A 27,894-nucleotide genomic window follows, 5' to 3' on the forward strand; every position below is an offset into this window, starting at 1 on the left:
CAAATACATTTTCAGCACAAATATCTGTACAAATAAGTTTGATATACAAATGACATAATTATTTCCAAAATTCTAGCTAGCTGTGCTGGCATATGTTGCAGATCCACTGCCCTGTTTCTCCTGGCATGGCTGGCAGTATCTCCTGTCATCACACCAATGTTGGGTGAGTTAGGCGAAAAATGTCTGCTGAGACTACTAATAGCAGTATGGAGAGAAGGGCATATCCTGGATGTATGGAGAATAAGCAAACTAGTACCAGTGTACAAAAACAAAAGGTGCATTTGCAACTGTGGGCAAAATTGAGGTATCAGACTCCAGCCACACTGCATGACATTTCTGGAAAGGGTGATTAATAAACATATATGCATAGTACTAGAAACTAAGACAGGAAATGAGCAGTTCAGATTTAGATCAGGATTCAGAATTCAGATCAGGATGCAGCACAACTGATCCAGTGCTTGCAGTGAGACAGATAGTTGAGATGAAGCTAGACATGAGGTAACAGCCCGATTGGACATTTCCAGAGCTGGAGAAAGCATTTGATAAGGTCTCACAAAAGCTGATTTGGGCAGTAAAGCAATGGTTCAAAGTCCCAGAAACAGTGGTAGAACTAGTGCAGGCAATGTACAAGTACTCAGTGACACAAGTACAAATAGTCTTTAGAGTCACAGAGGGATCTCTCATAGGAGTGGGTGTGCATCAGAGTTTAGCTTTGAGCCCACTACTGTTCTTAATGGTGACTACTGCAGTGGTGGTGCTGCGGTAGCGTTGTCGCCTCACAGTTAGACATTGCCCGTTCGATTCTCAGTTAGAGCGTCTTCTGTGTGGCAACATGTGTGAACGGGTGTTCCTTTGTTGAAGGTTGTGAGTTAGGCCTGGCAAGCCAGCACGTAAAACTCTACTGCCAATCATTAGCAGACCAGAGTTCCGCTGTGGTGACCCCTAACTGGGAAAATCCAAAAGACACAAACAAACTGTTCTTAATGGTGACTGACTACATTAAGAAACAGGTAAGAGGGGGACAGATAGACAGAGTGTCTGTATGTAGATTATGTGGCATTACAGGCAGATTCTGAACAAGAACTTTATATATATATATATATATATATATATATATATATATATATATATATATATATATATAATTTTTTTTTTTTTAGTTTGTTTATCAGGATAGTACACTAATCATTACAGATGATTTGCAGGCACAACAAGTGAGCAAAGGATGGGGAAATTGGATGCAAAACTGAATACACACACACGATGAAACTGAGTACAAATAAGACAACTGTAATGACAGCAAATGGGAGAAACAAGAAGAAGGTGCGAAGTGAGACAAAAGGGAAATAGTGGAACAAGTTAACAACTTCATGTATCTGGTGGCTGAGGAGAAGGGAAGTCAGAATGAGGAGATGGAAGCTAGAATCAGTGGTGCAGCCAAATGGCACAGAGTGTCAAGGCATTGCATGACAGAGGAATGCCAAGGAAACAGGAAATAAGGTGTACAAAACAGTGGTGTTACCAGTACTGCTGCATGGTACAGACATCTGGGCAGTAAAGACAGAGCAATTGTGGAAGCGAGAGGTGATGGAGATGAAACACCTGTGATGGATAGAGAAGTATGCATACTATGGGGAGGATTTTAGAGTAGAAGTCCAAGTAGATCTAACTGCAGAGAAGGTCAAAGAGAACAGATTACAGTGGTCTGGGCACATGTATAAGAAAGCAGAAAACAATCTTGTGAAGTAGATTTGGAACATACAGGAAGAAGGCATGTGGAGGGCTGTGTCCACCCCCCACATCCCCCTACTTTAATATTCTAACTCTGAGATCGCACAGACATACACACAAGGCAAACTTACACCCACACATTACAGCCCCTCATACACACACACACACACACACACACACACACACACACACACACACACACACACACACAGACACACACACACACACACACGCACACACACACCACAGTCACAACACACACTTACACACACTACAGCCCCTCACAAACACACTTACACACACATACTTACCTGAACCACAGCACCAGAAGCGCTAACTCAAAATCCCTTAACAGCGGGATTTTGAATTTCATGCTTCTGGTCTTTCGGTAATGCAGGGTTTCGGCTACATGGTCTCGAGATTTTGAAATTCGAGATTTCAAAAGTTCAAGATTTAGTAGTGTTCCCATATTTATATATATATATATATATATATATATATATATATATATATATATATATTTATATATATATATATATATATATATATATATATATATATATATATATATATATATATATATATATATATATATGTGTGTGTGTGTGTGTATGTATGTATTTATATCCACACTATCTTTGGTTGACAACTGTTTAACCGACAAAATTTTATTGACTAAGCAGATGATCAACAGATGTGCGAGACCACACAATTTTCAGGGTAAGGAAATATGCCATTTCTATAAAATGATATGCTCTTATATATAAGTTAAAGGGAGTATGGATGGTGTGTGCATAGTAGTGTGTCAGTTACTGCACAGTCGATCTTTTGTCATTGACTTTGTAAATGTCGATATTTGGGTGTTTTGATCAGTATCAGCATACTATATATTACATATAGATAGAGAGGGAGTGAAGGAGGGAGAGAGAAAGGAGAGAGAAATTGAGAGAGGGATAAAGAAGACAAAATATGTGAAAACTTTGTTCCATAATATACAGTATCTGCTTTAACATTAGTTATTTTACTTCAAGAAAACTTGAAACTGAAACATTTATATCAGGAGCACTTGAAAGTGTATCTAAGCTCTTCTGTGAGAAAAAAAAAAGTTAAATCTTCATATGCATTTTAGGCCTATGATCCTATGATCTAAATTAAAGAAATAAAATGCTACTTTGAAATCCACTCCTTGTAGAGTGTATGTCCCTGCAAATTGTTTTTTTTTGAAAGAGAAAATCATTCTCAACCAACATGGCTCATATTGTGTTATAAGAAATGAGTTAAAAGGAAGACAAAGAAATGATAGAGAAAGTAAAGAACATAGTAAAGCACATCTCTGATAAGTATTTCTCACATTAGCCATTACACTCAATAGATTACAACACCGTTTTAAAAACTCTGTGTGAATGATGTTACTCCTTTTTCATGAAAGTTTCAATAATGCTTATGTTAAGTATCTGCGACATATACACCTAACTTTTTCTAGACAGAAATACTCAGATATTCTTAATAGCCATGCCTCCTTCCATTTTGAAATATTTAGTTTCTCCATAACAATATTATGTTTGTTGATTTGCCTGTACTAGTTTGCTTTAGCATCATTACCAGATCCACTGTAAACCTTATGCAATCATTTATTTCCAGCATGCACAAAACTTTCGGTTACTAATTCTTTCTTCCACAATCCACACGACTTAATTATTTTCACCTTTACCTGTAACTTTTCTGAATGATTGCATGGGAATTCAATCAGATGAACTATTTTACTTGTGAGCTTGTAAAAGGATAAATAGGTTATCAAAAAATGGGTATCTCTGTAACACAGTGTGCATCACCTAAACTGCAGACATCTTATCATTTAACATTTTTGTTGCCTGGTTAACTTGATCACTTCCCCTTTCATGGGGCTGCCTTTTTCCTTTTTAAGTTTTTACTAGTGCACCCCTTTTGCATTATGACAGTCTACTCCCTAACCCTGACACAAATAAAAGCAGCTGATCAGGTGTAATCACTGTTTAAATAATTTGCTGTGCCGAAATGTCCAACAGGTAAACCCTGCCTAAATCAGGCAAAAGTTTAAAACGTGTTTGAAAATAGGGAGGTGAAAGTTGGAGAACATCTTTCTCCATATGTAACTGCTGGTACTATTTAATGAGTTTTTTGTGTATTAAACTTTTGGTAATCATTGTGTTGTGTCTATATTAATTGCCCATTCTGGTATGCAATCAAGCATATTCTGACATAATATTGTATAACTGTATTTTGCAACCTGTTGCATTTTTAAACTATATTCCATGATTTATTTACCATAATTTGCAATGGTCATTGTTTTCTGTCATATTTGTCTAGTTGGTTACAGCTGAAAATGGACCTTGGGTTCTAGCTGACTTACCTAAAACAAGTTCACAAATAATATTTACCTCTCATAATGCACACTATCAATAAATATTTTATTCTTTACTGTTATTCTGAGAGATAGTAAATACTTTTCTAAGAAATCAGGCAACCAATATTTCTACTATTAAAATAATTCCTTGATCCTGTTATCATGACACATCTTTGACCATCAGGAGTTGTTTCTTCTTGTGAAATGTATTTAGTGCGTTATTCAAGCTAACTCTAAGTCACAGTGTTATCTGATTCTGTGGGAATTAAGAAAAAGTGATTTTTGTGCAGAAAACAAGCATCATATCAAACTCAGAGATGTTAATTTTACATTTGTACTGAAAATTATCACCAGATCTTTTTCATCCTTGTGATAATCTTATTTTGATAAACATATTACTTGGGGAAATTCAAAAAGTTTCCGTGACATATACACCTTCATGGACATATTGTGGTTACTTTTTGAGATTTAAGAATAACCTTAAGATGGTTTTGCATGGTGATCTATCATGAAGACATTTAGCACCATACAGGGTTGGCACCAGGCAAGTGATGAATGAGAATGAGGCAGTCCAAGGGAGGGGCATATATTAATTAGCCATGTGCTGTCTTCCCTGAAACTGCCTAAGGATGGTATCTATATGCCAAAAGATTTGAGAAATTGCTTAACCCTGTAGTTCAACACAGCCAGTCCTACCACATTGCAGCAGTGAACTGGGCCAAAAGGACATGCTTACCACCAAACATGGAAGCTATATGGTGATCAGGTGGTGGTGGAGGCTGCTGGACACTGTGGATTGTTCTACATTGAGTGCATAATGGCACCAACTACAGTATGGGGATTGGGGGTATGAGGAAAAACTAGACTCCCGGGATAACTTCAAACATGAGAACTATAACAGCAGAAACAGTAGTACAGGGACAGGGAGTTGGCGGGGGGGGGGGGCATTAGACATGGGCAAGAATTCAAATCTCAGTGACATTACAGTACAGACAGCAGTATGGAAACTGTGAAGCTGGCGAAATACTAGACATCAAGGATGGATGGTCAGCAGTACAGGGATCATGGGACAGGATGAAACACTAGTCACGAGGGGAAAACTATGATGATGACATAACAGCACTCAATATTATGATGATCAGGGATGGTGCGAAACACTAGCCATCAAAAAAATGACAATGGTGCTGTGACACCTGTGCCCTGGCCCAGCACTCAAGGATGCTCAATCCTCACCACTAACACCAGTGAGCAGTGTCTCATATAAGATGAAAGGATAACAAATACACACAATAAAGTGCAATTTCCCTTAAGAGCACACAGAGATCACAGTCAGTCCAGGGCTGGTCGCTCCCTTGCTCTCCAGGTCTCTAATAAGACTCCCCACTGGCACAGCTATAGGGTTATATCTCAGCCTAGTGGGCAAGGTAAAACCTCCAGCACCCTCTCTGTCCAACCAGTGCTTCGTGTTCCTGCCCCAGTAGCTGATACACACACACACACACACACACACACACACACACACACACACACACACACACACACACACAAACACACACTCCTGGGGAAGGCTGCCACAGGTTCTTCAGCTGTGCCCCTTTCTTTCAGACTATAAGGTAGTATCAGCTGCCACCACCCACTAATATTTATCAGCTACTCAAAGGCCCTTAAAAGGGTGTCCAATTTTTACTGCTCAATATTATTATCCAATTGGTAGTATTGCCCAGGGCTAAAGCTGTAGGAGTGGCTTTGTACAATTTACCAAAGGCATGCAAGTACTCTAAAGAGCTTCAATTATCTCGACAAAAACAGCCACAGTTGAAAGGGTTTAAAATATGTAATAATAAATAATTAAAAACACAAGACAATACTTTTTACTACACAGTGCTAGTCAAGAGCTCAGAGATCACAGAGAAATACTTAAAATAATTCAGCAGTACAGTTCTGACATAACAGCGAAACACTTAGTCTAATCTTTCTAGTTTCTAGTTATTTCTAAGAGAAAACACAAGTCTAAGATAAACTTACATATAGAGCAAAAGCAGTGCTGAGTTGGATGGTCAAGATAAAAATGCTTAATGCTCTCTGATTCTCTTTTGTTTAAAAATTACATTCTTGATTCACATTACATCATTCTTAACACTTTCCTGGGTTTCCAGGCTAACAGAAACTACATTTACTTTCTTCACCTCTGGGCAGAAACCAGAACAATAAAGGACATATCTATGCATGCAAATGCTGGCCATTAACTCTGGCTTTAAAACAATAGCAAGAATTCCTTCATCTAGACCGGCCAGAGCTGTGTTTGCATCAAAGGGTCACAACATGCTTTACTTGGTCAGCAGACATTGTTGTTACATTTTTGCAGTTCCACATGTAACACTATTTTTTCCCATTTAAGACAACAAGCCTGTGGTTTACATTAATATTTAGAGATGACAGAATTATCTCCAAAATTCAATCTGGCTAGGCTGGCAGCCTTCACCCATTTTCACATAATCTTCACAGGTGCCATAATGGCACTTAAACTATTACAGTGCTTGGGGGGGGGTTCTGAGGTAAACACTAGTCAACAAGGAAACTACACAGGAACCATAGCAGTACATTAACTACTACTGGGATCAAGGGGTGAGGGAAAACAACAGATGGGGGGGACAGCAAAGTAGAGAACGAGAACAAGAACTGTGGTGCGTGTGCGTGTGTGTGAGTGTGTGTGTGTGTGTGTGTGTGTGTGTGTGTGTGTGTGTGTGTGTGTGTGTGTGTGTGTGTGCATGTGCATGTGTGTGTGTGTGTGTGTGTGTGTGTGTGTGTGTGTGTGTGTGTGTGTGTGTGTGTAACAGAGTGAATGCAATTAAGGAATAATTGTCAAATACACACGTCTGCATCTCCAAGTGGATTATATGATCAACATAGCAAACAAAGAACTGGGAGCAGTCTATGTCAATACATTTTTGGTATTTTATGGTAATCTGTGGACACCTGCCCAACATGCCCTTTATTTCCCCTGTAGACCGATCCTGGAGTTGGAATATATAGCTTGGGGGAACAGCCTTCCCACATTGGGGATGTGGGGGAATAGCCCCCCCACCTAGGTGGGTTTTATTTACTATGGAAGGTTTTTTGTGTAATTTTGGGCAAGTGTTTACTTATCCTGGGAAAAATTTGCTGTTCGGGAATTGAAAGTTTCCAGATTTTCATCTCAAGAAAATGCATTTTGCTAATATGGGATATATATATATATATATATATATACATACATATATATATATATATATATATATATATATATATATATATATATATATATATATATATATATATATATATCCATATGAATATATATATATATATATATATATATATATATATATATATATATATATATATATATATATATATATATATATATATATATATATATATATATATATATATATACATATATATATATATATATATATATATATATGTATACTTGTTTGTGTATAACCTCTGAAATGTAGACCTATAATGAAACATAGTGTCGCTATTAGCTATGGCTAAAACATTGTAACATTTTCACCTCTCCAAATCATCTCCTTAACATTGAAAATAACACTATTGCAAAATGCTGTCCTACATTCTTTTCCATAGTGATTCTACCTTCACCCCTATATGAGGTTTCTGTCTTCACACTCCAGATTTCTATATATCCCAACTCAGAGAAAGAGAAGGGGAAAAAGTATGTTTCTTTTCTTTACTTTTCTTTTTCTCCCATCTTTCTCTCTAGTTCATGTAGCATTGAAGACCACAATGCTAGACAGAAACTTCTCCTTTTTAACTTTAAATGTTGGCCTCAAAGCCTGACAACTATTATCCTCCCATGACCTTCTGACCTATTCTTTCCCTGTACTGAAAATGGCACTATTGACCCATTTGTTCCCTCAGAGTGAGAGACAGTCAAGGGGCCATCATTCAGTTCTCCATCAAAGCTTTGCTTTTCTGCTAATTAACCACAGTGCATAAAACTGTGCTCTCAGATACTGGCACACAAGGAGTGTACTAGTAAGGGTGGCTCACTTTCATCCATGGGTGGTATAACCCTGCAGGGTTACCCACTTCCCTTGGAGCTGATCTTTATTGGAGATGCAACTTGTTCTTGTCCTCATCTCCCCAAAGACAGGTAAACAAGCTAATCCTCTTCATTCCTTCATTTTTTATTGACTGCTGTATTAAGCTTAAGCCCTATCAAAACCTGGCTTTATATTTCTATTAACACATCGATAACATATGGCATTGTCTACGTGCATGACACTTCAAATGTTGAGTACGGTATGAGAGATTAACTGTAGTACTCCTTGAAAAGTATTCAGCAAATTATCTACTATTTATTTCATTGTCCAACTTGTGTCTCAGCATATTTTCTCATTCTAGGAATGTTGCACTTCTGTTATATTAACACATTTGCCTCATTCTGGGATATAGTGGACAAGGGTCCCTTTAACAGTCAAGCCACCTGGTTAACAAACAAAATAAATAAATGCCATTCTATTGATTGCCTGATTTAAGTAACCTGTGTTAGAGTGAATGGCAGATAGATGAGTTTGTAGAAACACCCTTCTCTGTCAGCTAGTTACAACAAATTGTCAGTTTCTTCTCCACAATGTCAAGCTTTGCTTAGATCTCTAAAACTTGAACTTTGTCAGTGGCCTTCAAGTCCTTGTTTCACCACAGCATCTTTGCAGTTTTCTACCTGAAACTGTGCAAGACTCTAGTATATAACAAATATGGTAGATAAATTTGAGAGATATGGGGATGTACTTTAAACTGCACGTTTAATGAAAGGCAGAATGTCATACATGTAACACGAGCCCTTAACTTGTAATTATATAAAAATATATCTAACATTGATTTTCAAAATACGTGAAGAAAGCTAAAATGATTTCTGACCATTTATGCTTTAAAGCATGCAAACTTTTTTTATGACACCAAAACTTTGAAAAAGTAGGGGGAAGAAACATAACACACATTACATGAAAAAGCATGCCATTTTGCTTAACATTTGCACAGCTTTGTTAACAAAGTACATAAAACAAGAATAAATGCTCTTACGGAAACAAATACCTATAAAATAAAAAGCAGATAAGGAAGTATGTTTTGAATTGACTAAGCTTTATAACCAAAACCTATAAAACTATAAAAATATTATTATTAGTTTGTAGTTCCATACGTTTATACTTAGCCAGTGATATGTCTACCGTTATAAGATTAAGCAATAATGTCAAATAAGAAAGACCCTTGTAGGAAAGCTAACAGATCAAAAGATGATGCTAGGAAGGTAGAGTTAAAGTGAGAGATACAGACAGAATATTTCAGCTTGGATTTTACAGAGGGAAAAACAGAAGTAGCCAGAGAAAAGGGAGGGAAAAAGAAGCAGAAAATGATTAGGGTAGCTCCAGATGTGATACTGAGGGGTATTCAGAAATTAGAAGCCTGAATGAGAATGGTTACTGCATGGTAACCATTTATGATTCAGATACAGCCCTACTATGGAGCTGCAACATGAAGATGTGCAGGCTGTGTCAGTAGTTGTGCTAAATGGTAAAGCAGCAGTTTGAGGGTGAAGCTGCATAAGTTAACACTTCTAGCTGCTCGCGTTAGTGAACATGGCTAAAAGCTTTTTCATTCATCTAATTATAAGTAAGTATCAGGAAGTTTAGCAGTTTAGCAGACAGGTAGGGATGTGGGTTGTGTGCAGGAGTGTTTGTATGTGTGGGATGAAATGTATGATTGTGTGTCTGCCTGGGAGGGTACAATAGGGAGTTAGGTAGGGGGCTATAGGGTAGGTGTGTGTGTGTGTGTGTGTGTGTGTGTGTGTGTGTGTGTGTGTGTGTGTGTGTGTGTGTGTGTGTGTGTGTGTGTGTGTGTGTGTGTGAGTATGCACATATACATGAATGTGGGTGGTATGTGTATGTGGACCTGGGGACAGTCATAACTCTACACTCCCCTAGACTAATGAGCAAAGCCTGCGACATTGGGGGAGACAATACCTCTCAAACTGGAAACATCTAAAATCTGGACAAGGCCCATGAAAAATAGGTAGAAATCTGTATGCTGATTAACATCTAATTTGCATACATAATTGCATAACCCCACCCACTCCAATGGAATTGTAGGATACCAACTTTCAAACACAAAACAAAGAACAGACAACAAAACATATGGCACCAAGAGTCTGCTTCTACACCCATACTATAAATAGAATGACAGTAGTGTAAGCCATAGGCATCTTGTATAGCTTCTCACACTTATTTTCATTTTCATTTTTTGGGGGGGGGCAAAAGGTAAAAAATCTGGGACACATTTTAAACATTGCTTGTATAATTTTGTAAAGTTACTAGAATAAAATGTTGCATTACCATCATTTATTTCACTGGCAAATCTTGAACCCAGGACCCTATGCACTACACTTAGAGCAACATTTCACTATGCCAAATCAGCAGCTTCCTGATAAACTGGAAGACTGAAACTTAATGGCTATCATTTAGTGAATTAGTTTCTCACTTCTCATCTCACCATAACTCTCAACCTCTTAGCACAAAAAACCTGGACAAACAAAGCCAATAATGGGGGAATACAAATTCAGTTCTCACCATAGCTCTCAACTCCTAGCACAAAAAAGCTGAGTAAAGTTTACAAGTTGTGGCAGCTAGGGACTTTAGGCTCTTTTTACCCTGTACCCAAGGTATAGAGTTTGAGCCTGAGTACCTCTAGCCACCAGGCAGATTAAATGAGGGAGCATTTTCATGTGCACGCACATATGCGCACCCTTCTCTGAAAGTTAGTCCGATTTCTGACTTATATATCTTTATTTTTCATTAGAATGTATGGAAAACGTTTGATGTGCAGGGAAAATAAACTGGAGACATATTACACTGCTTTGTTAAGTCAGAAAAAATATATTATCACTTTGGTGTCAAATTCAAAGACATCTGAAGCACATTATGCATCATCACCATAAGGTAAAATAAATTAAGCAAAATTAAATAAAAAGTGTCTTAATAAAAGTTAAACTCTGCAGAGCATCAAACAAAGGAACCAAAGCCAATAAACTGTCTACAGCATAAATGCACATAAGCATGAAATCTTTACATGAAAACAACCAATCTCATTTTAACAGCATGGAAACCATTACTTAAATCAACTGAAAACAAAAGAACAGTTAAAACCTACACTGAAAGCTTCAAAAAGCAAAATAATTAAAAGCCATGCACTGTAAATGGATGGTGCAGTGGTGCAGCAGTAGTGTTGTCACTTCACTGGAAGAGGTTCTCTGGTTTGATTCTTGGCTGGGATTCCTTTTGTGTTGAGTCTGCATGTCCTCCCTGCATTCATGTGGGTTGTCTCCATGTGTTCTAGTTTCCTCACATGTTACAAAGACATGCATTTCTCCCTGGGCCTCCTCTGAAAATTGGCTTTATTCCAAATCAGACTTTCCCAGTTAACAGATGTTAAATAAATTCTAAGGTTTACAATAACTTTTACCATAAGAGTTATAAATGTCAGGTTAGCATGAACAGCTTATGACTTCTCGACTAGCTCTCCTAAGGCCATAATTATTCCTACATGCCACACAAAGTTCTAAGTTTGCCATTTTTTTCTATGAGCTCTGCAGCTCTTTACCTGTAAACCATCAGCCCCTTGCACTGAATCTTTGCCATTCATTCCCTGTTGGTAGGACAAGGTAATGATTGGTGCAACAGTTAACAGTAGTCAGCAGTCATCCTGACCAACGACAGGCACAATAGCTGACAAAGGGCAGCTGTCATCATGGCAGGCATGACAGTTATTGTGCATCCATCAACCTTTGGTGACTATCTGAACCAGCAGCCCAATGAAGAAATGAGAAGGGCCAATCTCATCACAAATCTTCTCTCTGCCTTAGTGCAGCTGCTGCTGCCACTGCTCCTTTCTTGTTAAGGGCTTGTCACTAACCTTGATTAACAGAGATAACCAGCCTGCTTTTCTGCTAAGCTATGACCCTCTCCCAGCTGACCAATATGACCACAGCAGTGTGAGACTACTATACTTCTCCCTGCACAAGATGTATGTGACTGTATATGCGTGCGAACATACAACTGTCCAGGTTTTTTGTAGAAAGTTCAGTTTTGCCTCATATTTTTGGTCTGTCCCTCAAAAAATCTGCAGTTTTCTAGCAATCATTCAAGATTAGTCACTACATAATGACATACATTTGAGTTTCAGACTTCATATTCTTCATAAAAATGCATGAAGTGCAAAACCTAATACTCTACCAACTTTCTAAAATTACAAGAGCAATAATTAAAACCTGCCCCCAATTTTGTATCTTTGCCTCACCATTACTTTTGACTATGTCAAGAGGTTAAGAGCTACAAGTGACAGTTACCATCACTATAGCACTACCAAGCTCATATTCTTAGTTTGTTCCTGGCAAAACCCTACTCGCCTGTAGGCCTCTTTCTACTGGTAGAAAGCAGCTAAATGGACCAACTCTCCTGTTTCACAGAATTGGCAGGTCAACTTCACCCACTTGTTTCCTCCACCCTGCTTCTCTAGTGTCCTAGATCACCGAGATGTCTTACATGACTCCTCAGAAAAAAATAATTTTAATTCAAAACCTCTCATTCTATCTAGAAACTAAATAAACAATTTGTTTAATATTCCCAAGTGTTCCTAATTTTAAATACAACCCTTATGATTAATAATTATGGATCTAAATACATTTGTGAGCCTAGACCAAGTAGAATGAAGATAACCTAAAATGGAAACATTTTCACTCAGTATAACCCAAACCCAGTCTAGACAGGTGTTCTAGTACTACTATGCATGCCTTCACAAAAGTGGCATATGGAAGTGGTGAGCTTATCGAGCAAGTTAGACTTTAGAAAAGCAATTTTGTTCTCAGGCTAATGCCACATGCCTCATGGCATTGCATACTTTTCTGATAACTGAGTACTTCATAATGTAGTCAGACTCCAGCCCCGTATTATATGTGGTAAAAGAGCAGTGAGATTCAACATAATAAAAAGAACCGTGGTAACAGCAGAAAACTACTACAAATTAGTTTGTGAGTCTTACTATACCAAAAGGAAGTGAAAATTAACTTTTAAATGATCATAGGCAACTTTTCTACCTGACATTTACTAACGTTCCAATTCCTCCTCTGCATATTACAGTCAATACATCATACAGCTCCACTACTGCAGTAAGGCAGCCAATTGACTCACCATAAGGGGATTATAGAGACTTAGACCCTTACAAACGCCATCCCGTAGTGTTGTGGAAAAACAAACTGACGTCATTGAATTCTGTTGATGGCCCGCCAGAAGAGGGCGGAGTGTGACATCTGACCTTGTTAGTACACAAGTGCTTTAGTTAAAGTGGCTTGTATAGCAAACAGTCTAGTTTGTCTAGTGTGAGCTTTCTCGTGCATGTCAGGTGAGGTCCTAAATAAATAATAATCCATAGTATTGGTGTAACCCTTTTTGTAACAGCAAACATTTGTTGCCGTTCCCGCTCGCATTTGAGTAGCCAGGTCAGCCGAAATGTGTGAGCTCCTTGAGCTCAATTCCAACAGGCTGGTAGCCCTGTCGGAGCTGACATCATTGTGCACATGATGACGTCAGCTCTAGCAGCACAAAAATGAAAAAAACAAAAGAAAAAATCGGAAATTAAGAGGTGCCACTCAGGAATCATGGAACCCCTTCATTTGAAGCCCAAAACACAGTGAAAACCGAGTAATTCGGCATGGTTGGGAGGTATGGGGGGACCATTAGACACTAGGCGTAACTGTGAAGATGTATATTGGGAGTAACACTTGACACCAGGGATAAATATAAAAATGTGAGTCAGGAGTAACACTAGACCATAGCCGGCCTTAAACATAGGCCAACTAGGCAGTCGTCTAGGGCGCCGTTCTAGTAAGGGCACTTTTCCTGTATTTATTTGGTGTAGGTAGACCAGAATGGGGGCACCATGTGGTGTAATGGGGGCGCCGTGGAGCCCTTTTGCCTAGGGCACCAGTTGACCTAAGGCCACTCCTGCACTAGACACCAGAGATAAATATAAAAATGTAGGTTAGGGATCACTAAACAGCAGGGGCAACTCTAAAGATCTAATTTGTGGTAACCATAGACATCAGGGAAACATCTTTAACAACATGCCTCAATAGCACTTAAATATGATGCTGGATTTAGGAGAACACTAGACATTAGCAGAAAGTCTTTATGACTGTGCCATAATGGCACTTAAACATGAGAAGAAATACACTACCCACAAGGGATACTCTGCATATCACATTTAAAAGGCATGTAGAAAAAAATGGAAGACATAGATCAGTCAAGGAGCATTAGACACCAAGGTTGCTATCAGTAGTTATTAGTCCTCTATGCTACCACTAGCATGTGTGTGTGTGTATGCGTTTACATATGTGTGAATGTGTGTGGATGACTGAATGAGGTGGGGTGCCTGTGCGAAAGAACTGCATGGTCAGACTGTGTTAAATACCACAAGAAAGTGTGATTTGGATTTGTGGTAGTTAACGGCAATTCAGAGACATGCAGGTTAGCTGATGATGATTTGCAGCAAACATGTCCCCAAATCACAAAATCCACACATTGTGTACACAGCTCTTTTTACTGCAGCTCTTACTTAGGTTAGTACTAAGCTAACTGCCCTTGCGAACCATTTTAAGCTTAGCCAATCATCCCTTGTGAGACTCAAACCCTGCACTTTGTGCTTGTAAGGCAAACAACTTAACCATTAGGCCACCTTCCCTTTTTTTTTTTTCTCTGTGAGCAGTAGGGCTGTTTCTGGATTCTCAGGTATTAATAATACTGTATTAGTGATGTGTGAAACACTACTCAGTGAGACTAAGAATTTTTTAAATATTTTGTGACGTTAGAAAAGTAAAAAGCACCTGATCTTGAGTCTCTGTTCACAGAGAGCTGGTCATTTCTGCCCCCTCCCATGTTTAGAATAGCATACTTATGAGTTTGTAGCCAGTGACTCTAGGAAGAGTTTGTGGAAAACCATCAAGTCATATTAGGAAAGTGTGAATGTTGCTGTGATTTTATACTGTGTAATATGCAGGGGAACATTACTTTGTAGACATAGCTCTCAAACATTTAGAGTAAGAAATCTAGACACATATACAAAAATAATGGGGGGAGAAAGGTCCACAAAATAGGGTCAGTTTTGAAATATTGCTCAACATTGCTCTTACAAACTTAGAAAGTTGATAGAATAACAGGTTTTGCATTAGCATGAATTTACTGAAGGGTATGAAGTCTGAATCTCAAATGTCTGTCATATTCTAACCTTGGTCCTGAAAGATTTTGCAATGATTTGCCAGTAAAATACAATTTTATGCATAACAGGCCAAAAATATAAGACAAAAATCTGGGCATTCTGCGAAAATCTGTATAGTTGAGTGGTGTGTATTGTAGATGAGGGGGTGTTGGGTGATTAATTTACCTCTGAATCAGAATTACAGTTTAGTTTACACAGTGAAATAATTTACTAAAATGATTGTACAGAACATTTAAAACCACCAGTAACTGCCCATAAAGAAGCACTTATGACTTACTTTACATGGTGAAACTTACCTTCTTGGTTGGTAATATTAAGAGAACATTTAAAATTACATATTATTGATATTGCTCTGTTTATTTTCCTGTTTCAGATCCTTCATCATCATCTGATTCAAAAGGTAAGATGCAATGTTGATGTCATTTTACTTTTAACTCGAACAAGCAAATGCTAAACAAAAGTTAGGCAATCAATTATTTCAAATAATTGGAAAAATAAATGTAAGTCAATCTAAATGCAGTAAGATACAAAATTCTCACAGCTATTATGCATGGAAAGAGGGCCAGCAATGTTACTAACAAAATGTCAAATGACCAATAAGACATGCTGAACTGTTTAGCATATTAATTATTATGTCTTGGAACATACCCTCTACATTATTTTGTGATATCTGTCTTAGAGGGTTGTTAATAACTATCATAATATAATGTCTTCCTGAGTTCTACTTCATGCACATCCTTTTCTTTCTGTTTTCATCATCTCTGTCTTTCTTTTTCATTCTTCTCTCTCACTTGTACTCCTGCATTAGAAAAATAGTTTAAAAGCTGTATATATATATATATATATATATATATATATATATATATATATATATATATGTATATATATATATATATATAAGAAGATATGTGTTCATGTATATATAATATATATATATATATATATATAAGAAGATATGTGTTCATGTATATGTAATATATATATATATATATATATATATATATATATATATATATATATATATATATATATATATATACACACACACACACACACACACACACACACACACACACACACACACACACACACACAAACACACATATATCGAAGGCCTTTGACATGGTTAACCACTCAAAACTGTTACACTGTCTACAAAACCTGGCCTTAGACAATCACTCTATTGCTTTGTTTCAAAACTACATAGAGGGAAGACAAAAGCAGTTCAATGGCAGAAAAGCCTATCATCTCTACTTCCAGTATCCATAGGGTTCTCACAAGGTTCTATTCTGGGCCCCTTGCTTTTCTCCATCTTCATCAATGACCTGAATACTGCCAGTCCTGACACCAACATCATCCAATATGCAGATGATTCTACTCTTATCTGCTCTGCATCCTCAATGTTTGAACTGCAAGCAATTACCCAGACCACTTTTACTTCAACTGAAAACTGGCTCATTAACAACTGCCTAATATTAAACCCTAAAAAAACAAAGTTGTTACTGTTTACCCCCACCCGTAACATCAATCCACTTCCAACCTTTAGTATCATTTCCAGCAATAGCTCATTAATTGCCCCTGACTCCCATACAAACTACTGGGAGTGGAAATTGATAACCTCAAATCTGACCTGCATGTAATTCAGATAATTAAAAATACACATAAGAAACTGGGCTGCCCTTACAGGAATCAATCCTACCTATCCCATAATGCCAGAGCTACCATTGCTCACTCTCATCTTCTTTCAGCTCTATTATATGCTTCCCCCATCCTAACTAACCTATCCAAGTCTGACCTATACAAACTTTCTGCATGGTAGAATAACATTGTGAGATTTGCCACAGGATTGGCCAATCAAACCCATCACTGTCTTTTTCTCATACAGTTCAACTGGCTGGAATTTCCTCACCTCCTCCACTACAACCAACTTGTATTTGCTCATAAAATACTAAATCAACCAGACAGGGTACCATAACTAAAAAAAAAAAAAATTATGCCTCAAACCACCTCAAGACCTCTCCGATCAAGTGACAAGCTCCTACTTAAGGCCACCAATGTAAATAATTCAGCTGGGGTTTCCTTATTTTCTATTCATGTTGCTAAATCATGGAATGATCTCCCATCATCCTTACCTCTTGAATCCTCTCACATAGCTTTCAAAAAAGCTAAGTCACACTTAATGGATCACTGTACCTGCCTCTACTCATCCCCTGGCTGATTCTGCTTCCCCTCATTTACCCTGCTAATAACATTGTTTACCTACATTCAACTACCGTACTATTGATACTAAGCTTTACCATGTTAATTAGCTAGGATATTTATGTAATGATTCTTTATGTATCTAGAGATATCATACAATGTCTTATAATGTATAATAAACCTAAGCTAACTGTTATTTCATGTAAAACTGTATCTCAATATATGTTATTATTTCAATGTATGTAATTATTTCATGAATAGCTGCATCTCAATGTATGTTTATTCAATGTATGTAATTATTTCATGTATAACTGCACATCAATAGGCTGGATTCATGAAGTCTTGCACAGAGTCTAAGAGTAGAGTAAGACTCCATGCAGCCAACATGTCCACCGAGCGAACCTGGAACAGCCGGTAGGGGCGTGCAACAGAGCTCTCAAAACTAGTCCTACACGGACAGGGCTGGGATATGCAAATTACCTCAATTGCAGGCGAAAGCTATGCAAATGAGATAAATTTGCAATCCAGAAAACCTGAACCTGTCTGAGTAGGAGTAGTGTTATTTGCAGAAATGTACTCAGTTGACAACTGAGTACGGTTCTGCAAATAGCAAAACGGAGCCGTGACAGCTCCAAAACAGTATGCATTTACAGGAGGAAGTATGCCAATGGCCAAAACTACAGCCATTGGTAATGTTAAGTTATGCAAAAGAAAAATAAAATAACTTTGTTTTTTTACATCCCGATCTCCGGGGTTTAAGTGTAGCACAGCGTTGCACAAACATGCTGCACCCTAAAAAGCAGAAAATAAATAATTAAGATCCACAAAAGTGGATTTCATTGCTAATATGATTTTTACAATGCAAGTGAATGGCAGGCTGAAGGCAACATGGCCACCGAGTAGAGGTTGCTAAGGGGGGAAGCTCAGTCTAAGAGATGTAACCAAGCATTAGCAGGCAATCCTATACAAAGGAGGGTTATGATAGTGAATTTCAAGTTTACATAGCAAATGAGCATAGTCATTGGAGTGTAGGAGTAGGATAAGGAGAGTAACAGAGTAGAAGATAGGTGACATCACAAGTGAGGTATGTATGAAAGAAGTGAAGCTCATTGGAGCAAAGTGGCATGTGTCAGCTGTCATTTACACATCATTGAAAGAGGTGTGTCAACAGGTAGGCTAGGTAAAGGTAAGAAATTGAAGGTGTATGCTGTGGATAACACTAAAGTTTCTTGCTGAGTGGGTATGCGCGCATGTGCATGCCTGTAAACCCAAGTAAGACAGTGAGCGCGCATGTAAGCGTGAGTGCGCACGTTTAAGCCGGAGTAAGCATGTGTAAGCCTGTTTAAAGTGTTGTAAGCATGTTTGCACTGGTGTGCACGTGTTTTAACCAGAATAAGCAAGTTGTAGTCTGTGTAAGTTTGTGTGCATGCGTGTGAGCTGCTGTGAGCGTGTCTGCACTTGTGTGCGTGGCGCTGGCCCCCGAGGAAACAGAAAGGAAAATGGAAGCACAACAAATAGTAAGAAGCTACCAGGGAGTTCTAGCAGAGCTAGCAGGTGAAAACAATCAGAATCAGGCAATTGCACAGGCAGTAAACTAGCCCAGCCTAGCACTTAAAACTCTGCAAACAACAGTCCATTATGTTTCTCACAAGAAACACTGCATCACTGCAGTAAGCTAATAGAAGTAAAAACTGAAAAAGCTTTACTGAGACAAAGAAATTTTAGGGGCTGCAATTGCTGTTATAAGGCAACATATGCAACATGCTGAGGGTGGTGACAATGGAAATGCTGCATACAACCCACAGTGAGAAGACGGAGAAGAGTGTACAGGCCCAGGGTAACCTACCAGGGGCTACATGAGCTGGAGATAGTGGAGCGCTATAGAGTGGACAGAGACCTCCTGCAGCAAATTGTTGAGCTGTGCAGGCCACACCTCACACACAGAACCAACAGAGGGGAACCCATTCCAGTGGAAACCAAGGTATGTGTTAGCCTAAGAATAATAGTAACAGGCACCTTCAAGAGACCAACAGGTGATATGATGGGGATATCACAGGCATCAGCATCCAGGGTACTGCACCAGTTCCTGGATGCTATGTCAGCACATGTTTGTGATCATGTATATTTCCCCAATTCCCATGAGGTATTGGCCAGCAATATGCATCACTTCCAGCAAATAGTGGAATACCCTGAGGTAGTGGGTGCAATAGACTGCACTCACTTATGCATCAAAGCACCAGCCGGTGAGCGGGGTAGGGTCTACTTCAACCACAAGGCTTCCCCTCCATCAACTGTCAGGTCGTGTGTGATGCCCAGGGCATAATACTGAATGTGTGTGCTGGCTGCCCTGGAAGCTGCCATGATTCACATATCTGGCATCTGACGCAGCTGTATCAGACATTTGCCAATGGGGACATCCCACATGGTCACCTAGTGGGGGATGCTGGCTATGCACTGGAGCATGGCTGATGACACCCATCAGAAATGCACACACACCTGAACAGGAACTCCATAATGAGGCACACGCACAAAAATGAAATGTAATCGAATGTGTGTTTGGGCTGCTCAAGTCACGGTTCCAGTTCCTGGACACATTTGGTTGAGCCTTGCAGTACTCACCAACTGCATGTAGCCAGATTGTCATGGTATGTGCTATACTACATAAAATGATCCTGCGAAAACAGCTGCAGCAGGACCAGCATAGGCCTGGGCCAAACAGCCCCCCCAACATTGCCAAGGTCATCATAGGCAGAGCATGACTTGGAGGAGGAACAACCTGAGCCTGCCCCAGTATGCAGAAGGAAGTGTGCCCGGTATGCTTTGGCCTTGGCAAAGAGGCAACGCATAGCACATACACTGGCTCAGTAGGAACTCTGGAAATGATACCGCTCTCTGACTCGCACATATAGTAAAAGGGATGCCTAAGTTGACACTACCTGCTTTCAAACATGTATAGGGAGTGTAGTATGTGCATCCGACATAGGCAGCCCTGCAGCACCACCTGAGGCATGATTGCCATGTGTTAAGCAATATAAAGTAGTGCTAAACAGCATTTACCACCATGTAGTATATGCAAACAAAATGGCACACACCAACTAGCACAACTGTGGTCAATGCTGAGTAATATTGGGCAACGTCCAGCAATGTTGGTGAATATTGAGCAATGTCGGACAAGCCTGGTCTAAGTAGGACATAGCTGAACAAAAGCCAACATGCTCATATTTGCTTTACTGGCCCTTAAGCAGTCTGGTCTGCTCAGTATGAAAATATAAAGCTGTGATGGGCCTCAAACCCAGGATACTCTGTACTATAGTTATAGTACTGAACCAGTAAACCATGACAGTATTGCAGTGGTCAGCCTGTATGAAGACATGTTGATAAGTTTATGCAAAGTATCTCATGGAAACCCTGCAGGCACAGCATAATCCCTGTCAAGTTATGACACAAAGATGAGTCCTGCAGTAAGAATAGAACCTGACTTCCAACACACACAATATAAATGTTAATATTGGTCATGTTCACACACATCAACAAATGTAGTGGACCTCAGATAGCAACATACTGAAAGGTCACACTGGGCATGCTCACACACTTGAATAAATGAGACAAATGTCAGGCAACAAAACATGGAAAGCCTGAACTGGGCATGCTCACACACTTAGGCCATGTCTGAGTACAGCAGTGGGCCACACATATCTGGCAGTTGCATGTGTTAACCCAGGAACCTCTCACTATCCAGCAATCCGCCCTGTGCACACAGTTATATGACAACAGACACATATATAATATAGTGGAACCCTGTCATAATCAAATATGTTCTGCAGATACCTAAGTTGTTCTTAGAAACTGGGAAAGCAAAGACGATAAAGACCTGCAAACAGTATCAGCAATAAACATTGTGCATCCCGAACATTATCATAGGTTCAGAGGTCGATACTAGGCTATCTGCCCAAGGGCATGTACAAGCCTAGCCAGAGTGTGTTTGGCTTTCGCAACCCTGTCAGATTACTACACTGTGCCTGTGAATAGTAGGTCACACAAGATAGTCCATGTACGTTTAGGCTAGTGTGTATCTGTCTAGCAGAGACAAAGAAGGTATCCCAGGGGTAAACATACGATCACCCATACAGTCATCAAGATGTCTGCTGCAGGTGGTCAATGGATGACTCTACCTATGTGAAACCAGGATTACAATCCAGAGTGAGTGGAGCCTCTGGGATAAGAATCTGTCCCTCCAGCATGTCCTATTAACATCTGTGCTGATGTATATCTCCCTGGAGTGTGTAGCTCCAGGTGAGTTGGATATCCTGAGGTGGAGTATGTCCAATAATTCTGGGTTGGGTATTTCCGTAAACAGCAGGCACACATCATATCCAAGTAGGTGGTAAGCGACTAAGTAGAGCTGGAGTTACAGCATCCGAACTGTGCAGGGCATTCATGTGAGTCCCTAGATCTGCTTGGTGAGGAACTTCTGTGTCCATTACAGGTGATGCAGGTGTCGGGTAAGGTACACCCCAAATGTGGCATTGTAACCAAGCATGGTTGTGATGAGTATAGCGGCACAATGACCTCACTCAATCTAGATGTGAAACCATATGTAATAAGGTGGCCTATATAGAAGGTCTGTCTGGATTTGTGGTACTTAACAGCAATTCAGAGACATGCAGGTTAGCTGATGATGATTTGCAGCAAACATGTCCCCAAATCACACAATCCACCCATTGTGTAAACAGCTCTTTTTACTGCAGCTCTTACTTAAGTTAGGTTAGTACTAAGCTAACTGCCCTTGCGAACCATTTTAAGCTTTGCCAATTATCCCTTGTGAGACTCAAACCCTGCAATTTGTGCTTGTAAGGCAAACACCTTAACCATTAGGCCACCTTCCCCTTTTTTTTTCTGTGAGCAGTAGGGCTGTTTCTGGATTCTCAGGTATTACTAATACTGTATTAGTGATGTGTGAAACACTACTCAGTGAGCCTAAGAATTTTTTAAATATTTTGTGATGTTAGAAAAGTAAAAAACACCTGATCTTGAGTCTCTGTTCACAGAGAGCTGGTCATTTCTGCCCCCTCCCATGTTTAGAATAGCATACTTATGAGTTTGTAGCCAGTGACTCTAGGAATAGTTTGTGGAAAACCATCAAGTCATCTTAGGAAATTGTGAATGTTGCTGTGATTTTATACTGTGTAATATGCATGGGAACATTACTTTGTAGACATAGCTCTCAAACATTTAGAGTAAGAAATCTAGACAAAACCAAAAATAATGGGGGGAGAATGGTCCACAAAATAGGGTCAGTTTTGAAATATTGCTCAACATTGCTCTTACAAACTTAGAAAGTTGATAGAATAACAGGTTTTGCATTAGCATGAATTTACTGAAGGGTATGAAGTCTGAATCTCAAATGTCTGTCATATTCTGACCTTGGTCCTGAAAGATTTTGCAATGATTTGCCAGTAAAATACAATTTTATGCATAACAGGCCAAAAATATAAGACAAAAATCTGTAGAGTTGAGTGGTGTGTATTGTAGATGAGGGGGTGTTGGGTGATTAATTTACCTCTGAATCAGAATTACAGTTTAGTTTACACAGTGAAATAATTTACTAAAATGATTGTACAGAACATTTAAAGCCACCAGTAACTGCCCATAAAGAAGCACTTATGACTTACTTTACATGGTGAAACTTACCTTCTTGGTTGGTAATATTAAGAGAACATTTAAAATTACATATTATTGATATTATTCTGTTTATTTTCCTGTTTCAGATCCTTCATCATCTGCTTCAAAAGGTAAGATGCAATGTTGATGTCATTTTACTTTTAACTGATTTTATTTTGACAAATTAACAGAGCAATTTTTGCAAGAAATTGTTCATTTTTAAACTGCTTTCCCCAAAGCACTTCTCCAATCAGATGAAACTCAAACAAGCAAATGCTAAACAAAAGTTAGGCAATCAATTATTTCAAATAATTGGAAAAATAAATGTAAGTCAATCAAAATGCAGTAAGATACAAAATTCTCACAGCTATTATGCATGGAAAGAGGGCCAGCAATGTTACTAACAAAATGTCAAATGACCAATAAGACATGCTGAACTGTTTAGCATATTAATTATTATGTCTTGGAACATACCCTCTACATTATTTTGTGATATCTGTCTTAGAGGGTTGTTAATAACTATCATAATATAATGTCTTCCTGAGTTCTACTTCATGCACATCCTTTTCTTTCTGTTTTCATCATCTCTGTCTCTCTTTTTCATTCTTCTCTCTCACTTGTACTCCTGCATTAGAAAAACAGTTTAAAAGCTGTATATATATATATATATATATATATATATATATATATATATATATATATATATATATATATATATATATATATATATAAGAAGATATGTGTTCATGTATATATAATATATACATATATATATATATATATATATATATATATATATATATATATATATATATATATATATATACATATATATATATATATATATATATATATATATATATACACACACACACACACACACACACACACACACACACACACACACAAACACACATATATCGAAGGCCTTTGACATGGTTAACCACTCAAAACTGTTACACTGTCTACAAAACCTGGCCTTAGACAATCACTCTATTGCTTTGTTTCAAAACTACATAGAGGGAAGACAAAAGCAGTTCAATGGCAGAAAAGCCTATCATCTCTACTTCCAGTATCCATAGGGTTCTCACAAGGTTCTATTCTGGGCCTTGCTTTTCTCCATCTTCATCAATGACCTGAATACTGCCAGTCCTGACACCAACATCATCCAATATGCAGATGATTCTACTCTTATCTGCTCTGCATCCTCAATGTCTGAACTGCAAGCAATTACCCAGACCACTTTTACTTCAACTGAAAACTGGCTCATTAACAACTGCCTAATATTAAACCCTAAAAAAACAAAGTTGTTACTGTTTACCCCCACCCGTAACATCAATCCACTTCCAACCTTTAGTATCATTTCCAGCAATAGCTCATTAATTGCCCCTGACTCCCATACAAACTACTGGGAGTGGAAATTGATAACCTCAAATCTGACCTGCATGTAATTCAGATAATTAAAAATACACATAAGAAACTGGGCTGCCCTTACAGGAATCAATCCTACCTATCCCATAATGCCAGAGCTACCATTGCTCACTCTCATCTTCTTTCAGCTCTATTATATGCTTCCCCCATCCTAACTAACCTATCCAAGTCTGACCTATACAAACTTTCTGCATGGTTGAATAAGATTGTGAGATTTGCCACAGGATTGGCCAATCAAACCCATCCCTGTCTTTTTCTCATACAGTTCAACTGGCTTGAATTTCCTCACCTCCTCCATACAACCAACTTGTATTTGCTCATAAAATACTAAATCAACCAGACAGGGTACCATAACTAAAAAAAAAAATTATGCCTCAAACCACCTCAAGACCTCTCCGATCAAGTGACAAGCTCCGACTTAAGGCCACCAATGTAAATAATTCAGCTGGGGTTTCCTTATTTTCTATTCATGTTGCTAAATCATGGAATGATCTCCCATCATCCTTACCTCTTGAATCCTCTCACATAGCTTTCAAAAAAGCTAAGTCACACTTAATGGATCACTGTACCTGCCTCTACTCATCCCCTGGTTGATTCTGCTTCCCCTCATTTACCCTGCTAATAACATTGTTTACCTACATTCAACTACCGTACTATTGATACTAAACTTTACCATGTTAATTAGCTAGGATATTTATGTAATGACTCTTTATGTATCTAGGGATATCATACTATGTCTTATAATGTATAATAAACCTAAGCTAACTGTTATTTCATGTAAAACTGTATCTCAATATATGTTATTATTTCAATGTATGTAATTATTTCATGAATAGCTGCATCTCAATGTATGTTTATTCAATGTATGTAATTATTTCATGTTTAATTGCACGTCAATAGGCTGGATTCATGAAGTCTTGCACAGAGTCTAAGAGTAGAGTAAGACTCCTGCAACCAACATGTCCACTGAGCGAACCAGGAACAGCTGGTAGGGGCGTGCAACAGAGCTCTCAAAACTAGTCCTACACGGACAGGGCTGGTATATGCAAATTACCTCAATTGCAGGCGAAAGCTATGCAAATGAAGTAAATGTGCGATCCAGAAAACCCAAACCTGTCTGAGTAGGAGTAGTGTTATTTGCAGAAATGTACTCAGTTGACAACTGAGTATGGTTCTGCAAATAGCAAAATGGAGCCATGACAGCTCCAAAAAAAGGATGCATTTACAGGCGGAAGCATGCCAATGGCCAAAAATATGGCCATTGGTAATGTTAAGTTATGCAAAAGAAAAATAAAATAACTTTTTTTTTACATCCCGATCTCCGGGGTTTAAGTGTAGCACAGCGCTGTGCAAACATGCTGCACCCGAAAAAGCAGAAAATCAATAATTAAGATCCACAAAAGTGGATTTCATTGCTAATATGATTTTACAATGCAAGTGAATGGCAGGCTGAAGACAACATGGCCACCGAGTAGAGGTTGCTAAGGGGGGAAGCTCAGTCTAAGAGATGTAACCAAGCATTAGTAGGCAATCCTATGCAAAGGAGGGTTATGATAGTGAATTTCAAGTTTACATAGCAAATGAGCATAGTCAGTGGAGTGTAGGAGTAGGATAAGGAGAGTAACAGAGTAGAGGATAGGTGACATCACGAGTGGGGTATGTATAAAAGAAGTGAAGCTCATTGGAGCAGAGTGGCATGTGTCAGCTGTCATTTACACATCATTGAAAGAGGTGTGTCAACAAGTAGGCTAGGTAAAGGCAAAGAATTGAAGGTGTATGCCATGGATAACACTAAAGTTTCTGGCATGTGCGCGCCTGTAAACCCAAGTAAGACAGTGATCGTGCGTGTAAGCGTGAGTGCGCACGTTTAAGTCGGAGTAAGCATGTTTAAGCCTGTTTAAAGAGTTGTAAGCACGTTTGTGCTGGTGTGCGCGTGTTTTAACCAGAATAAGCAAGTTGTAGTCCATGTAAGCATGTGTGCACACGTGCGAGCTGCTGTGAGTGTGTTTGCACTTGTGTGCGCGGCGCTGGCCCCAGAGGAAACAGAAAGGAAAAAGGAAGCACAACAAATAGTAGGAAGCTACCAGGGAGTTCTAGCAGAGCTAGCAGGTGAAAACAATCAGAATCAGGCAATTACACAGGCAGTAAACTAGCCCAGCCCAGCCTAGCACTTAAAACTCTGCAAACAATAGTCCATTATGTTTCTCACAAGAAACACTGCAACACTGCAGTAAGCTAATAGAAGTAAAAACTGAAAAAGCTTTACTGAGACAAAGACATTTTAGGGGCTGCCATTGCTGCTATAAGGTGACATATGCAACATGCTGAGGGTGGTGACAATGGAAATGCTGCGTACAACCCACAGTGAGAAGATGGAGAAGAGTGTACAGGCCCAGTGTAACGTACCAGGGGCTACATGAGCTGGAGATAGTGGAGCGCTATGGAGTGGACAGAGACCTCCTGCAGCAAATTGTTGAGCTGTGCAGGCCACGCCTCACACACAGAACCAACAGAGGGGAACCCATCCCAGTGGAAACCAAGGTATGTGTTAGCCTAAGAATATTAGCAACAGGCACCTTCCAGAGACCAACTGGTGAAATGATGGGGAAATCACAGGCATCAGCATCCAGGGTACTACACCAGTTCCTGGATGCCATGTCAGCACATGTTGGTAATCATGTATATTTCCCCAATTCCCATGAGGTATTGGCCAGCAATATGCGTCTCTTCCAGCAAATAGCGGAATACCCTGAGGTAGTGGGTGCAATAGACTGCACTCACTTATTCATCAAAGCACCAGCCGGCGAGTGGGGTAGGGTCTACTTCAACCACAAGGGCTTCCTCTCCATCAACTGTCAGGTTGTGTGTGATGCCCAGGGCATAATACTGAATGTGTGTGCTGGCTGCCCTGGAAGCTACCATGATTCCCATATCTGGCATCTGACGCAGCTGTACCAGACATTTGCCAATTGGGACATCCCACATGGTCACCTAGTGGGGGATGCTGGCTATGCACTGGAGCGTGGCTGATGACACCCATCAGAAACGCGCACACACCTGAACAGGAACTCCATAATGAGGAACACGCACAATAATGAAATGTAATCGAGTGTGTGTTTGGGCTGCTCAAGTCATGGTTCCAGTTCCTGGACACATTTTGG

The 27,894-nt window shown here is 39.1% G+C and overlaps 1 protein-coding gene across 1 annotated transcript in view; it reads left to right on the plus strand.

Moving 5' to 3' along the window:
• Positions 1 to 27,894, plus strand: part of LOC122812082 (uromodulin-like) — a gene marked incomplete in the record, with an annotated part of 518,790 nt that overhangs the window by 314,854 nt on the left and 176,042 nt on the right. The window contains 2 exon segments of the mRNA XM_044084351.1: positions 15,816 to 15,842; positions 23,410 to 23,433. Of these exon segments, the coding sequence (XP_043940286.1) occupies positions 15,816 to 15,842; positions 23,410 to 23,433 (51 nt within the window).

Source organism: Protopterus annectens, chromosome 9.part0, assembly GCF_019279795.1.
Source record: "Protopterus annectens isolate FY-2018-M chromosome 9.part0, PAN1.0, whole genome shotgun sequence".
NCBI lineage: Eukaryota > Metazoa > Chordata > Ceratodontiformes > Protopteridae > Protopterus > Protopterus annectens.